The 17,006-nt window shown below is 40.3% G+C and overlaps 1 protein-coding gene across 28 annotated transcripts in view; it reads right to left on the bottom strand.

Moving 5' to 3' along the window:
• The window catches only part of cast (calpastatin), a 49,608-nt gene extending 33,856 nt beyond the window's left edge, over positions 1-15,752 (bottom strand). For 6 of the 28 annotated variants that reach the window (XM_017715233.2, XM_037545747.1, XM_037545748.1 and 3 more), the window contains exon 1: positions 4,043-4,268. In XM_017715233.2, coding sequence (XP_017570722.2) covers positions 4,043-4,153 — 111 coding nt within the window. In that variant the 5' untranslated portion in view covers positions 4,154-4,268. Of the gene's footprint in view, positions 1-4,042; positions 4,273-11,745; positions 11,956-15,628 lie in introns of those variants that run through there. The other 22 variants (XM_017715162.2, XM_037545746.1, XM_017715180.2 and 19 more) reach the window with 12 other exon arrangements.
• Between the last annotated feature and the right edge of the window lie 1,254 nt (positions 15,753-17,006).

The following is a 17,006-nucleotide window of genomic DNA, read 5'->3' as shown; positions in this document are numbered from 1 at the left end:
CTAAAGCCTGTCTATCGGGAACTGACTTTGTGGCTCTGCAACTAAATACAGCTGCTTTGCATTTCCTCATATTTAGCAGTACATACTAAATCAATGGTTCCCATTGATGGTTTGTCCACTATTCCAGCCAAATATAACACCTCCTAAGGTCATATGTTAAATGTTCTGCTAGTCTGTGGTGCAATAAAGTGTTCCCATAAGTCTAAATGCAAACACCCACTTCAACGCCAGCCCTGCTCTGTGACTGGGGACATGAACACAAATAGCTTCTGCAGTTACCCAATGTGTGAGAACATCCCATGTGGATGGCAAACATGATCCACAACCAGAGCAAACAGACCAGAAATATAACAATCAATGTTTGTGACAGATTCCCAGGAGAACCTGAGACTCTGGAACTAACTTAATGGGTGCATTTACCCAAGCAGTTAGTGCTTGAGCTGTGCCAAGGACTATGTTTACCCTGGTGCAGTGCTGAGCATTAAGCTAGCAGACACTGAGCTGAGGAATCTGACAGCACTCTTCAGAGGAAGCAGGCGCTCAAGCTCACAAACATACACAGACAGAAGCACCAATAACAGAAACGGTGGTGAATCACAGTGCTGTTGTAGCCCTGCTTCATTCAGACATGATGCACGCAGCCTTAGGCAGGATGTTCCATTACCACTGGTATCTCACACTGTCCAGATCAATAGTGCAACACTGAAAGAGCACAAAGAGATACACAGTTCAACAAACGTTTGCACTACAAACCCAATCATAAAGGTTTCCAGGTGGATGACTTGTGTCCAGACAGCATGGAAGTTGCTCAACTGAAGTAACACCAAGTACAAACATAAACACAACAATGGTTTTGCTGTGTTTGAGACTGTAGTACATTTTTTGGAGTTTTCCAGCTTTTAAAAGCAGGCAGAGCTGGGATAAGTTGCATTAATCCTCGTGAGTGGTCTTCTGTCTTGGCAACACCAGCAGCTGAAGTGAATGACAATTTAGCAAGTCATTTGATCCTTCAGGAGAAGATAAAGTCACCAAGCACTACTACATCACCAATAAAAGCACCACAATGTAAAGTGGAACTGTATGTTTTTGTATTGCTTTTTTCAGAATTATTACTTTGTGTGATATAAGCTATTTAGGAAGCTAACACTAACACTATTATTGTATGCTTGCCTCTACAGAATGAGTGTTTTGTTCATACTTGCACAGCCGACAGTGAAAATACAAGCTCTGCTTGATTCAACATGTACACATTTGGGTGAGCGCATGTTCAGGAGTTCAGTATATTGTTTCATATCAGCCAAATAAGTCAATCTAACTAGCCCAGTTAGACGCTTTAGAGAGGTAAGAAATGTCTAAATAGACAAAGTTACTATGATGGCCTCTCAAGTAGGTGGAGGCCAGGGTTTTTTTACACACTTCTATAACCCAAGAAAAGCTCCATTAGTTTGCACTGAAGCCCCTTTAGATAATAAATAATAAGCCTTAGTATGTAATTAGCATGCAGTGTTAAGGGGTCACCTAGAACTACAACTGTGAGTTCCACTGGTTCCCATTTGGGTCCGTTCTTGATTTTGCATGTGTAAAAACACATGTATAAAGTGAATGCCTGTTCATTAGACACATCAATGAAATGTATAGCATGTTCATGATTATATGACAGAAACTGACCATACAAAGTTGTGAAGTTATCAAAGATCAGTTTAAAAATATTTTGGACCATAAGAGCTTTATTAGCACACAGGCTTACTAATATGAACAACAACAACAACATTAGGAGTATTTAGTTTTTCAAATTGTGAATATTTACACAACTATTTTGATATTTTCAGATCACTGAAAGTTTTCTATTTTTCCAATTTCTGAGTAAATAACTCTTGTTGTACCAATCCACTGATATTGGCGTTATCCATTGGCGTTATTAAGTAACTTAACATGTATTTCTACTACAGAATATTAACAATGCGGTATACTATCTATATACTATACAAATATCTGTAGTCAATATTTGCTGATAGCTGGAAAAAATACTATTATTACTGTGTTTTGTGATTATTATTATTTTAATTATTTAGAATATTTTACATAACTTTGAGGAATATTTTAAGGTGTTAATTATGGGTTGCGCTGATCCTAGACCCTGATGGAGCAACGGCTTAGAAAATGGATGGATGGATGGATGGAATTATGGGTTGCTATATCAAATCAGAATTCCATGTCAGTGTATCCCTAATAAAAATAACAATAGTTGTTATTATTTAATGAAGTAATTACTAAGTCACATCAATATCTGTGCATAGCTACAGGAAACAAGAGGCTGATCTGGTCAACGCCCAGTCATCATGGAACAGCTCCAAACAGAGGGGCTGATTTCCTAAACCCCTTTAGCGTGTGCAACACCAGTAACACAACCACTGACCGAGTGATGTAATAGGTCAATAAGTTGTGATTTCATCACTGATCGTGTTACGGGATCTGCATGAGCTAATCGTCCCTACTTCATTTATTTATTTGTTTGCAAAACCACTAACATTAAAATAAACACAAATAAACAGGAGATTGTGATTTTATGTGTTTCAGTATATTCACTGTCTCCAAAGCTGCCCTTTATATATATGTTGGAAACCCAATATATTCAGTCACCACTCATGCCTAGCTTATCTAATCAGTCCCTCGTTAAATTAAATCAGCGCTGCTGACTGAATTTAACAAATCAGTGCAATGGCTGGAGCGCACCGAGAAGTGAGGAACCAAACCTTTGTTCTTCTAACCACATTCTCGTTTATAAAATAGTAAAGGTGAAAATACATATATTTATATTTTGCTGCATTTATTCTAGTTGTATAGTGTTTTAACTGGCAAAAACACATACAGCCAAAATACAAAGCTGCACTTTGCTGTATAACCACAGAATCTGTTTAGCAATGCTGAGAGATAGGTGGGGCCGATCAGTCACTGATCCAGTATTTTCAGATTCATAAGAAAAGTCAGGACTCCACCTACTCCTAGGTGCCTCTAAATGCTCACACTCGGCTGAACTCGCTCAACCAACAGAGCAGCAGAAGATTTCTTCTTTCACAGTTAATCTCTGTTCATTTGTTGACAACAGTGGGTGATGCTGAACAGAGGTAGCAGAGTGCACTGTAGGTATGTGCAGTACGCGGCCCTGAGTTAGCAACCTAATACAGACCAGAGAGCGAGACCAGGCTTTAAAAAACACAGAAACATAATGCTTCTCATGATGCTTAAGCAGCAACATTACAGCTGCAGGAAGTGTCCAAGTGATAAGGGGCTAGGGACATGACCCGTGTGTAAACATGCTCTAGCTGACTTAAAGATGTCAATTAGAGACGCTGCACCACAGAGCAATGTGGAACCTTATATGGACTTTTTCCACTGATAAAGACTTAAGGTTCCTACACTAGCAAACATTCTTCTTCCTGAGCTTGATTGCCTCTAAGAAAATATACCAACCGTATATTCTATTTTTACACTTTAAACATGCTTATCAACAGGAGGTTGCAAAATTCCCATAAAGAAATGGACTTAAACCACAAGACTGAAATGACTGCTGCAAGTCAAGTTTAAGTTCAAATCAACACAAACATTTAAAAAGGCTTATGCCGACAACCATCGGTAGTCAAAACATTTGGAATGAGCCTTTCTAAATGTTTATGCAGGTTTAAGTTATCTGTCATTAAAGGCTTACGTAGGTGTCATACAGTCTTATGAACACTGCCCTTCAGTAAAGTGTTACCAAATTCTCTGTCCAGTCCTGGAGCTCTGGGTCAGTTTTCCCAGCAGTACCCTCACATTCCTTTCCTCCCCCTCCTCTAGAACTTCGGCTGACTTGGAGCAAAGCCAGCAACTCTTTGACTCTTGCCCTGCCCTCTTTTGTGATTGTGCAAATGCTCAGCAAATCAAAAATGCACCCAAACACAGGCCAGTAAGCTCTGCTCCTTAATTCTAACCATACAGCGAACACAGGCTCACTACACATGCTGTCACCAACCTAGACAAAAGCACATACACATGCCGCCCTTACTGAAATCTGAGAGTGTTTATATCCAGTAAGATTGACCTGTTGCTCCACTGCGATGTCCTGCAGGGCTGGAGTTTCCTGTGAGCCCCGAAACCAGCTGAAAAACTGGCCCATGTTTGCTGCCGGCGTGCTCTGTGCGTGTTTGCGAGAGTGTGTCTCTGTAACTTTCCCTCTCAGTCTCTCACACTCTTTCCCTCAGTCCCTCCTCTCTCAGCTACAGCATGTTCCAGTCACTGAGAGAAGGGGAGGGGAAAGAAGGGAAGGGGTGGAGTCAGGGCAGGCAGCAGGGTGGACCATGCATCAGAAATAGCACATGTGGTGGGGCAGGGGGGTGTGGGAGGAGATGGTGGGGGGTTGGCGCTGAACTGGGACTCTTCCACCTAAATGACTCACGAATGACATGAACAGACATCTCTGTCTTCCACAATGCGAGATGACAGAAAGAGAGCTGTGCTGGCCATACACTGAACTCTTTAAACCAGTTAACAAGGGTCCGTATGTGACCCATACGCCCATCTCTCGCAGTCATATCTACATAACTTATGTATTAGTTTCAAATTTGATCAGATAATAATTTATAATAGGTACTGACTGATCTTAAAAGCACTATATCGTGGAAAAAATTTCCTCGCTTTAAAAGTAAATATTACATTACCACTCACTCTGGAGTCCATTCAGGACATACATGAAAGCTAGATTACAAAAACAGCCCGTTTTCCACTCAATGTTTATGTGATGTCATGAAAAACTTCCGCATTTACGTGTATATTTTGCAATTTAGTCCCGCCTATTCACGGTGCTTTTTAACAAAGCCTAATACAGCACATCCATTCAAAACATTTACATATATAAGTCTTAAAGGCACAGTAACAAAAGCAGGCTGTTCTTTTGTGGGATGAGAAGATGTTGGAAAATGGGTATGTAAAACTGTTTTCTGGATGAATCCACACAAACGTCATAAGTGGAACACAGGAATAAACAACAAAAGAAACGGATATGGGCCCTTTAAGATTGATAACTGAGTAATAAACCTATAGATCAGGAGCATACCTTTTTCACTTTTTTCAATTGAAAGGCATTATGTAAATAGTTCCAGGCACTGTACTGATGGCAGCAAAACAGAAATGGGGATTAATAATAATGAATCATTTTATTAATATATCTAACATGATGCATTCTGACTGGTTTAGTGTGGGGAAAAAAACATGTACTCTACAAACACAGAAACAGGGGCAGTGAGGGAGTGAATATTTTTTTAAAGCTGGGATCTCACAAAATGCTCCAAGTACAACAGGACTCACACAGAGAGGACAAAGCGTGCCTGTTCCACAGATTACTGGAGGGTGTGGACTCTTCAACTTCCATAAATTCCCTGACAGGAGGTCAATTTCAGTAACATACACATCAGACCGCACTGCAATATATTTTGTATCTTTGTGGGAGTAAAGTTCAGGTTTTCTAGAGAGAAGTAACTGATCTATTAGCTCATGGGTCCCTGCAGGTATCTTCTGGGTGGAGAAACAGCAGTGAATAATCTGAGTATAATGCATATAGTATTAAATATTGGTAGTCCAACTCAACTAGGGCTCAAAAGGAGCATAGACCCATGAGTAACTTTTAGCGAGAACAGTCTATAAGTAACTTCTCTGGCCTAAAATATGCAATAAAAAAGCACATCTATTTGATCCAAATATGTCAAAAACTCCTCCTTATGAATGAATAAAATACATAAACACTGTTTACTTTCAGCAGTAACTGTGTTAAGTAAATAGAGGTAAAGTAATTTTTATTTAATTATATCAGTTATTTCCCACAATTATTAGCTTCTCCAATCATATGTTTATGTCACTGTGATGAGGCAAACGCGTTACCCATCACCAGAGACTGTGTATGTGTAACACCTACCTCAGCACCCTACGCTGAAACCTTTGTTTTTATAATGTACTGAAGCCACAGCTGAAGCTGACAAACAGTTCATTTTAATAGACAACATTTTATACAAAATTAAGGGCAAGTATGAACAGCTTGCAGCACCCAAAAACTTAAGGCAGCAAGTACTTAAACTTGAACACTCAGGGCCTTGGGCAGGTCATATATGCTGCACTTATATATTGTACTTTATTGTATTGCACTGTGTATTGCAGTTTATTGTAGTGTATTGTATTGTATTGTATTGTATTGTATTGTATTGTATTGTATTGCACCCTTCTGTGTTCAACTCTGTTCCTTTTTCTCTGGGTGTCAACAGTGACTTGTTGTTTCTAGCAGTATCTGAGCTCTCTCTAACCTGTTGGTAACTAGCAAAGATACTTTCTCTACATAGACAAAGCACTTCTTTTAAGTCACTCTGGATAAGAGCGTCTGCTACATGCTGTAAATGTAAATGTCATATGGGGACCATCAAAACACTAAGCAGGATAGACACTAGGAATCACTGGCTACGTCAATACCAAGATGTGGAACAATATTTTAAAGCATGTCCTGAATGCCAGCTTACAGCCCCTTTGAGAAGTACATGATTAACTTGTCCATTGTAGATGTTCCATTTTTGCATATTGCCATGGACATAGCAGGACCTATTCCAAGAAGTTGTGGGGATAACTGCTATATCTTAGTAATATGTGATTATGCAACGAGGTACCCAGAAGCATTTGCATTGAGAAAGGTGAAGACAAGGCAGATCGTCAATGCCTTAATTCAACTTACCTCACACGTAGGAATTCCAAAAGAGATTTTAACGGATCAGGGGTCTAATTGTACATCCAGGCAGCTCACTGACGTTTTTAAACTACTTGGGGTTAGGGGTATCAGAACCACACCATACCACCCTCAGACTGACGGGCTAACTGAATGCTTCATCCAGACCCAGAAGTCTATGCTATGCTGTTTTGTCTCCGAGGTCAGAGCAGATTAGGACACATGGCTCCCGCATGTCCTGTTTGCATACCAGGAGGTGCCACAAGCATCAAAGGGATTTTCACCATTCCAGCTTCTCTATGGTAGAGTGGTGAGAGGACCATTAGATGTTCTGAAAGATGCCTGGGAAGGCAAGTACGCAGCACAAAGGCTGAACGTTCTCTCACACGTCCTCAAAATGAGAGAAAAAATGTCAAAGATCACAGAGCTTGTGAGGGGAAACATGGGGAAGGCACAACTATGGCAAAAGACATAGTATGATTGCAAGGAACAGAGAGCTCAAGCCAGGCGAGAAAGCTCTGGTCCTTCTGTCAACGTCTGACACCAGTCTTTTAGCAAAGTGGCACGGGCCTTATGAGGTGCTCAGAAGGGTCAATCGGACAACCTATGAGTTATCTCTTCCTGAAAGGAGAAAAAAGACACAAACATTCCACATCAACATGCTGAAGGCATGGAAAGAGGCAGACCACAACAGTTCAGAGCAACTGTGGGTTTGAGCTGTTCAAGACGAGGAAGAAAACATAGAGCAGTACTTCCAAACAGCCAGTGAGAGCAGCTCAGCACCTGATTTGTCTCACAACACACAGCACGAGGAACTGGAGAGAGCCATCCCTCCAGGACTCTTCAGAGCAGACCCTGATAGGACAGATGACATCTAGCACAACATCAGACTGCTGAAAAGTGAGCCAATTCAGCAAACCGACTGCAGAGCACCGGCGTGTCTGATCCCAAATCTGAAGATAGAGGTAGAGACCATACTTCAGATGGGGGTAATAGAGCCTTCAACCAGCAAATTGTGCAGCCCAGTAGTCCTGATCCCAAAAAAAGGATGGAGGACACACAAGGATTTTGTGTGAAAAAAAAAATCTGAAAGACTGGGCAAAGCAAAAATCCTGTCAACATTAGACCTTTGTAAAGGTTATTGGCAAGTTCCTTTGAGTCCAGATGAGGCAAATGCGTTGCCCATTACCAGACTGTGTGTGTGTGTGTGTGTGTGTGTGTGTGTGTGTGTGTGTGATTCTTACCTGAACACCTACCTGTAATACTCACCTGTTGCCTGTTTCCTAGTAGACTCAGAAAAGGGAGGCAGATCAGATGGAGCTACATCCACATGAAAAGGATTAAGAATGAAATGTAAAGGAAACTGCAACATGACACTAACTAGACATGGAACATATTCTTTCACCATATACTTCACAGAATAACAACAAGCACCAGCAAGTTATAAATAACTTTAGGCACCAAAGGTGCTCCTAATGTAAAGCCCATATGAAAAGAAGAACAAATAGAGCAGGATCTATGAGGTCAGCGTGGGCAACAGGTGTCAATCCAGCACAGACATGTTAAACATGTTATTGATAACCTCCTATCTTCTGATAAGCGTAGGAATGAGGTCTGACTTCTCTGAGCACAATACAGAGCTTTTTTATCTTCATGCCTGGGAAAACACACAGAACCAGGTCCATGCTGAACAAAACAAAGACAGTCACACCCACAAACGTAATGAACAGATCTGAAACAGACAAGATGATTGATAGACTCTTGTAGTCACACCTAAAGGTTCAGCTGGGAACTCAACAGGCCTGTTGAACCAGCTACTGCATCTTAAGGAACGCACAAGTCACTTTTTCTTTCATGCTATCAAAGTGTAGCACTCTTTCAGAGGTGCTTTATCGCCTTAGTATCCTAAACTCTTTGCATGAGAGCAAATATCTATGCATGTCTAAGCATAGCACATTTGTGCATTGAGTGTTCAAATGCAGTTTGTGCATGTATATGTAAACGTATGCAGATGCAAATGCATATGCGGCAACACCATACTGAGTTCAGTGGGCCTTGGCCTGTCCAGTGCCCTGAGTATGTCATTGAAAAAGGAGCCACTGAGCCATCCAGGGTATTTTTAGTCATGCATAGTTCCTGAGTTCACATCTCACAGTCACAGGACACTGCAATAGTGTCACTTTCTAAGAGGCCATGAGCACACTTTCTAGGTAAGAAAGTCACATGTAAACCCAATAACTTAGAACCATGGGCAGTAAAAACAGCTAAATGAACCAATCAGCATCATGCATGATGAGAAAGCTGACAGAAAATGATTATAACTCTGATCAAACTGTTGAAGTGAAAACAGAAGTACAGCTTGGTCCACAAATCTAAGACCACATTGAAAATGTGGGATTTTTCATTTAAACTTGGAAATAAACAACAGGAAGTCTTAGAATCTTTTTTTTGTCTCATCTCTTCCGCTAAAGCTTGTGTTCAGATGAGGTAGACTTGATCTTGGTCAGAGGCTGTTGCACAAACTTGTGAAGTCCACGCCAGCTCAGGCACATGTTGTCATCAAAGAAAAAGGGGGACATACTGTACCAAATATTAAGAAATTCTGAAATTCATATAAATACTTCAAAGATTCCCCTTTTCACTCGATAATATCACTTGTAATGAAAAAACATGCATTTTCCCTAGTGGTCTCAGGTGTTTGGACCCCACTGTGTCACACAAGACTGATATTTTATATGCTAATTTGCCAACAGACATGCTCTCACACGACTGATATGTCTAACTGATCCTACTGAGGTCTTTTATGTCAGACAAGTTCTCATGATTGAGCTACAGCGGTCTACCTCGGGAAATTAACCTGTCACAACAATCAGATTCACAAGTTCTGAAAGTTTAATCCTGGGTGCTGAGCTAAGTAAGTAAAGCAAACCTGACCCGTCACACCTATAAGTGTCATATTCTTTAGATTAAGGCTGAACTGATGTGAGGTGTCCTGATAACCTGCAACACAATTGTACAGAATACACTCTATTAGACATGCATACTGTACACTAGGTGGAGACAAAGTTCCAAGATGACTCAAATATGCATCTGATTAATCTGACTGACCCGCCCACAATCGATGGATCTCATTAATAGGCCTGAGGACACCTTTGCACCTTTATGTTTTGCCTTCTCTAAAACATGATCTATGTATGAAGCCCTTCCTGAAAGTGGTCAGTTGAATTAGAGGTAAAACGTAGTGTTTGGGGTCTCCTGGAACTGGTTTGCACCACGTTAATATTATCGTACTTGAGACCCTGACACATTGCTGATGGTAGACAGAGAGAAATACATTTATGCAGTTTCAGAAACAGAAACTCTCTTAAAAAGGTGCCATTAAGGGTTATTTGAGAGATGCCATAGAATGAGCACTTTGGAAACATTTTTGAAAAAGAGATTTGTGAATATGAATGACTTTTTAAAGGTTTCAATAATCTTCACATAATGCAGTTAGTTCTAACCTAATTTTATGGTTCTTTTCTTGAACCTTCTCATCATGCAAGAGATTTTCAAAAAGGTTCTTCACACTCACACAAAGAACTAAAAGGGTTCCCTCCCTGGCGTCACTCAAAGAACTCTTTTGGCACCTTTATTTCTGAGAGTCTAGACAATGACCAAGATGGACAGTTACCATCATAAACCGCCACAATTTTTTTTTTACACTAACACACTGAAAACTTTTCATAAATGCAGGTTAAACTCAGTCATTCGCTTATTTTAACACAATTACAATCTCTAGTCAATAACATCATGATGAACTTTCTGCAGCTCTAACCTTTCAAAGCCCAGCTAGTCTCAGACACTCATCCTGACTTCATTCATCTGATTCCAGTGACTGCATGACAAACCCAGCTCAGATATCTACCAATGTTTTAGTACAGTACTAGTGGTGTGGTAATTAAGCTGTAGGATATTTTGAAGCTACCGCGACCCTATCTGGATTAAGCGGTGAATGACGATGATGAAGATGATGATGATGATGATATTTTGAAGCAAGTAAAAACATAATCCAGAGCTTTCAAAGACACAAATGTCCAAGTCTACACATTATAATAATGTTCATGGGTTGTTTAGTAAAGGCATTGGTTCTATTTAGAACCATGAGTTGTATATAGAACCATTTCATGCTTAATAGGTTATTTGCATGGTGCAAAGACTCTTCAGGTTTATGGAGAACGTGTCATGTAGAACTTTTTTGAAAACTCTTCAATATAACATCAAAAAGGGTTCTTCTACTGTTAAAAGCTTGACATTGGGACAGTAGACGAACCCTTTTTAGTGTCACATAGAACCATTTTCAAAAAGGTTCTATATAGAACCATATACAGCCATTCTCTAAGAACCATTTCACAATGTAAAGAACTCTTTAGAAAATGTTTCTATATAACACTAAAAAGGGTTCTTCTACTGTTAAAACCTTGACATTGGGACAATACAAGAACCCTTTTTAGTGTTACATAGAACCATTTTCAAAAAGGTTCTATATAGAACCATATACAGCCATTCTCCAAGAACCATTTCACTATGTAAAGAACCGTATCGAAAGTGGTTCTACATAGCACCAAAAGGGTTGTTGTTAAAAGCATGACAACCCAACAATAGGAGAACCATATTTGGTGCTGTGCAGAACGGTTTTCCAAGAAGCATTTCATCATGCAGAGCATTCAAGCACGACATAGTGTGTATAGGACTCGGGGTTCTAAGCAAAACCATTTCCTTTACCAAAGAAGAACCTAGAAAACGTCCAAGTTCTACCATCTCAAGTTTCTATCACTGTTTAGAAGCTCGACCCAAGTCATCGTGATTTATTTCACGGATAGTGGTGTGGAGACTAATCTGTGCGTGCGAGCTCCGTCAGCTTCAACGCACCAAGTCAAACACGCCCAGAGGACAGTTGGGTTTAGCTCAATGCTGCTCGCCCTGCTCTGGGAGCCTGTAGCCTGTTTCCTTCAGCGTGCTCTACTTACGGTTTTCATGTAGTACGCAGCGTACGCCATGGGGCAAACGGAGCCGGAGAGAGACGCGCTGGATAAGACCAACTCTCCTCCAAAACACGAGGCTAAACTACAACCTCAGACCTGTGATCACTTCGTCAGGTCGTCTCGCATTCCTCAAGCGCCACTCCCGTCCATGCAGACACGCTGAGCAATCTCTCCCTAACTCATTACAGTCAACTTTAGTCAGTCCTGCAGATTTACAGGAACTGCACAACCTTCGTCTTTGATCGTCAGGAAAACCTTAAAGGGAAATCCCACCAGTTTTTCAAAACCTCTGCACAGTTTAATCGCCACGATATCATCAAAGTCGTTCAGAGTGGTTTGGCTTGAAATGCTTCCCTGTAGAGAAACTTACCGACTTGGGTTTCTCCATAGTGATGGTGATGGGAACCAGGAGCTGCTGTGTTTACAGTGCGAATAATGATGTTATTTACCACCCAAAACCACCAGTGAAACTACTCGAGTCTTCGGAGTATCTGGATGTAACGACGATGATGGTGAAATAGATGTACATCTGAAAAAACTGAGTTTTATTAGGGACTATTTCGCCTCACCACGCCTTGCATCTCTCCGCCGTGAGTGTAGGTCTATTATTTTACACCGAAAGACTGTCGCAACAATCAGACATCAGCAGAGCAGGCATAACCATTTACTGTAGTAACTTTTTGTGAGAGAGCTTGTACAGACATAAACTCTTCAGATGTCTGTTTTCTGCCAGTGTGAACATTTTTGTCGTAACAAAGCAAACTGCCCTGGATGACTTTGTTTACATCTCAACGACTGACCTGAGCAGAAGTTTTGATAAATGGGTTGAATTCTTCTTTAATAGGGGGCAAGAACTGCGGTTAGTACTAAATTACACAACAGTCAGTTCCGGCGGCGCAAGCTGATTGGTTTATAGGCGCTCTGGCCGAGCTGATATTTCATGAGAGTTTGTAGAGAGGAGAACAAACGCTAGAGGGCGCGAGTCCACAATGAATGGGTTGATACGGAGCATTTGAGCAAAATCATAGCTTATAACCTTTTTAGTGTAAAAGAATACATTCATTTCCTGAACACTGAACAGCAGTAAACATTTTAACACCGCTGTTATATTTTTAAGAGCTTTTAAACTCGAGTTTAAAACGGCGCCTCATGTATGTTCATGACGTCAGTGAGCGCGAACAGCCAATGAGCTGCTCCGCTCGCCGATCAATCACCAGGCCCTACCGGTAAAGCCCGCCATCTGCTGCCCAAACCCGTTTGCTGTAGAAAGAAGGAAATACATAGGTGAGATTTCTTTGCTTTTTTAGTGAAATGCATCCTTCTTCTTTCTAAAAATTAAAGAAACGTACTGGACAAGTGATTAGAAACTATTTTAGCTTTTCGTTTTTAGCCGTTGAGCTCCACTCACTCCCATTCATTGAGGGCTCACTCGCGAGCGCCCTCTGCTGTTTAGCAGTCCCGGGGAATAGGGAGTGGCCAGGACCCTCAAAAACCGGCTCTGATAACGTCACGGGTTTTTCACCAACACCGTATCACTCCGCTGAGACGCCGTTGCGAAGCAACGACTGTGCTACGAGACGCCCAAGCTATATTTCTGTTTGCACAAACATAATATTGATCATTTTAAGATCACATTTGATCGACAGTCATACTCTGAAGACGAGATTGCACTAAATTCTCAAACTGTCAGTTGGTCTGTGTGGAGCTGGAGCGTGAACGGCCGGCTGTGGAGCGGAGTGAGCGGAGCTGGTAACTCTGGCGTAGCAACAAGCTGCTTGTTAAGGAACTAACCTGTAATTGTGGTGGAAGGAACTGCTGACATTAAAACATATTACATGTCACGTTGACGGCTCAATTTATTTATTTCTTGCCTTATTTAACTGTTGTTTAAAAGCAATAGAACACCCAAGGTCGTGCGTTATCGTCAATATCGCGATCTACGGCTCCCAAAACTCATGTTATTTCGCGATAACTCCCTCTTGGGTTCTACTGCTTAATCAACGACCTGGCAAAACCAAACTTCACTAGCTTTATCTTACGTTATCTTACTGGTCATAACGCCGACAGAGCAAGTGTCAGTTTTACGTTAAGCCTTTTCCTCTCGACTGAAACCCGCTATAATGATCTGTCTCAACGTGGCTTAAGCTGTTGAATCATAAGCTGCCTTATGGTGTTGGGCTGTAGCTAAGGATGGAGAGAAATGTGTTTCCAGGCGTGAAAAAGACTGAAAACGTATTGATGTCTCAGTTCATTCATGAGAAGAAAACAAATGTAGCTAGCTAACAGTGCTAAATGCTATCTTTGCCTGACCCCGAACTCTCCACGTAAGAGATTTAGAAACGTTTCTCCTCTTCACCTTTGGGCTGAATTCTTGGAGTGTTTCTAAAAATGCAGAAAATTATGAATGTCCTAGTATTAATAAAGCACGAAACTCCTGACGTTAATTCAGAAGATTAAGGCAGCAGAGCTGCTAGCTAGGTCGGAACATTAATTAGCCGTTATGCTAACCAAAAGGTTTAGGATTTGCACATTAATGTTACGAAATGAAAGGGGGTTTCATTCTTTTCACTTCCAGTTGTGAGGAAACATCTAAAACATTTACCAATTTTAATTAATTTTTATTCATTGTAATTAACTAAAACCTAAGCGATCCCATGCAATAATTTTGTGTTCTCATGCAAATGTTTTATGTTCTCTCGAAAAATATTTTTACATTCTGTTGCAGTGATTTTTGCATTTCCTTGCAAATGCACTGGAACACAAACAATTGAGGTGAAAGTATTATAGATGATTATAGAAATATTATGCAGCAATGTAGATTTCTTATAGTATTTTTTGTAATCATGCAGGTCTTTTTTGTAAGGGTCATTACTAACCAAGCCCATAACCACTTTAAAATAAGAAATTGGGTTGGTGAAATGTACAGAAGATATTCAAGGTTAGTCTTATGCCTTTTTTATTTTAAAGTAATAAAAAACAACTTATTTGTGAATAAGCCATCATACCAGCCTTGCTTTAATAATTCATGAACACTTTGTCAGCCAGTCTCCCAGATACAGACTAAGCCTATTCCTATATAAAGACTAAAATGCAATGCCAGTGGTGTTTCACCATTACAGATTCATTTTAATCTAGGCTTGAACTTAATCTGGGTCTAAGAAAATGGCCAGTAGCCTATTACATGTTTCAGCTGGGCTGGCGCTGAGTGTTGCGCAATAGCAAATTCCTTGCAAACTAACTTAACAAGGCTTTTTTTCTCTTCTTTTTTTTTTTGCAAATACTTTCTTCATGTTCTTGGTTAGTAAAGACCTTTTAGATCTTAGATAATTTGTTCATTGTTATATGAGTGCGTAACAAAGGACAAAGTACTATATGTGGTATAGACATTATACAAGATTGCTTAGTAGTAACCTCCCATTTGCCATTTTCATTATCTATAAGTTGTTTATCATAAAATGAACTCGAATTATGCCAACATAAACAACAGGTAGTTGTGAAGAGTCGGTTAAGCGTATGACACTTTTGTTATTCATTAAAATATTTATTAGAAATATTGTGTGTTTTTAGTTGTCAGGGTGATTCGGATTACAGCAAGAAGCTTGTTCAGTACTGATTGTTTGTCGGATGAAATTTACTTAACATCTCAGGGTTGGAATCTCAGCTCGTAACCCCAATTAACATAGGAATGCAAAACTTTGCTGTCTCTCTGATTAGTAACCGCAAGATTGACCTGTTAAATGGCAGTGACTTACAGTAGACGGCTTGTAGCTAGTACATTACGTGTAGGTTATGCTTTGACAGTCACAGAGTTGAATTGTAACGAATAAAGAAAAGTATAGTGTAAAGTATGTGCATGTATGTGGCATACCTGTTTGGGTTTTCTCCGACGTCCATGACTTCTCTTTTTGCTTGGCATATCTGCGGTAGCTTGCAAGAAGCTCTTTCTCCAAATCTGTGCACTCTGGAGGGCTCTCTCTGGCACTCTAACTTGCTCCTCCTGCTCAAAGCATTCAAGTTATTGAAATAAGCCAGAGCCAGAGGCTATGAGCAAGCCTGATAAAACGGAGCAAGCAAACTTTGCAGTTCCAGCACGCTCTGCATGCATAGCAAGCTTCTGCACATTAATATTTCGGGTTTGAGCGTCATGCAATTGCATAGTGCATATCTTACACAAAATAATAAATGCACGGTGGTTATATAACTAAAAGGCATAAATGCATTTGCATAGCATGGTATAGTGGACATTTTGTTATGGCATTTTATTAGACATTATTCACTCAGAGTAAGGACAATAAACCAATTACTGTGTCAATTTATTAACATGTCTATATCCTGGGTTGGTAATATGTCATGTCTAAACCTTACAATGTTCACAGATTTCTTATCATTTGTATTTGTTATTGACCTGTATTTTGCTACAATTGTGAGTGCAGCTGCACAATTCAGCATTTTGATGCACCAACTGTGTAGCAGTGCAAATAAAAGTCTTAAAACTTCTGGGGAAAAAAACAAGGCAATCAGGCACTCCTTACTCTGCTTCTGCACAGTGGAACCACCTTTTTATCATAACAGACTCTACAAGCCTTAAATACCATTAAACAACAATAAAGACCTTAAGGGACTTCCTTTAGATCCTTATCAGTTGCGCTCCAAACTCCCAGCCTTGCGGAAAGCTGACAATGACTCACTAGGTGTGCCGCACTGCCTCTCCTTCGCTTGTTCATTACAAACCAACCTCGCTTTGCTTTTTTCTCACATTAGAGAGAGTAAAGGAGACTTTGCTCCACACTTACTCAGAAAGGCTGAGCAATGAAGGGTGGGTAAGAGATTACTCAAATAAACTAACACAACAGAATGCATGGACTAGGAATAGTGTAAGCTTGAGAATTTCTGTATTTCTGTAAGAATTCAAATTACTGTAATGCATGATAGCCACAATATGCATCATCACAGTCAACCTTTGATGTGGAAGAACCGGAAATCACACCACAACAAATAAACATTTACTGCTGTGGTTAGATATTTTGTCTCTGTTGTTGTGTATGTAAGGGCTCCCTCTGGTGGTATGTTTCTTATGTTTCTTCATTTGTTTTACAACCACAGATTTACACAAAGGTGTTGGTCCTCCTAATTCACTGGTATCTACATTAAACTGAACTGATGGCTGGGATATGGAATTTTGATTACCTGTCTATACAACGTTCAGCTACTTATGTTGTTCCCTCCTGTATATTTTGCATGGAGGC

This window comes from Pygocentrus nattereri, chromosome 16 (genome assembly GCF_015220715.1).
Source record: "Pygocentrus nattereri isolate fPygNat1 chromosome 16, fPygNat1.pri, whole genome shotgun sequence".
Taxonomy (NCBI): Eukaryota; Metazoa; Chordata; class Actinopteri; order Characiformes; family Serrasalmidae; genus Pygocentrus; species Pygocentrus nattereri.
This window is presented reverse-complemented; position numbering and strand designations above follow the sequence as displayed.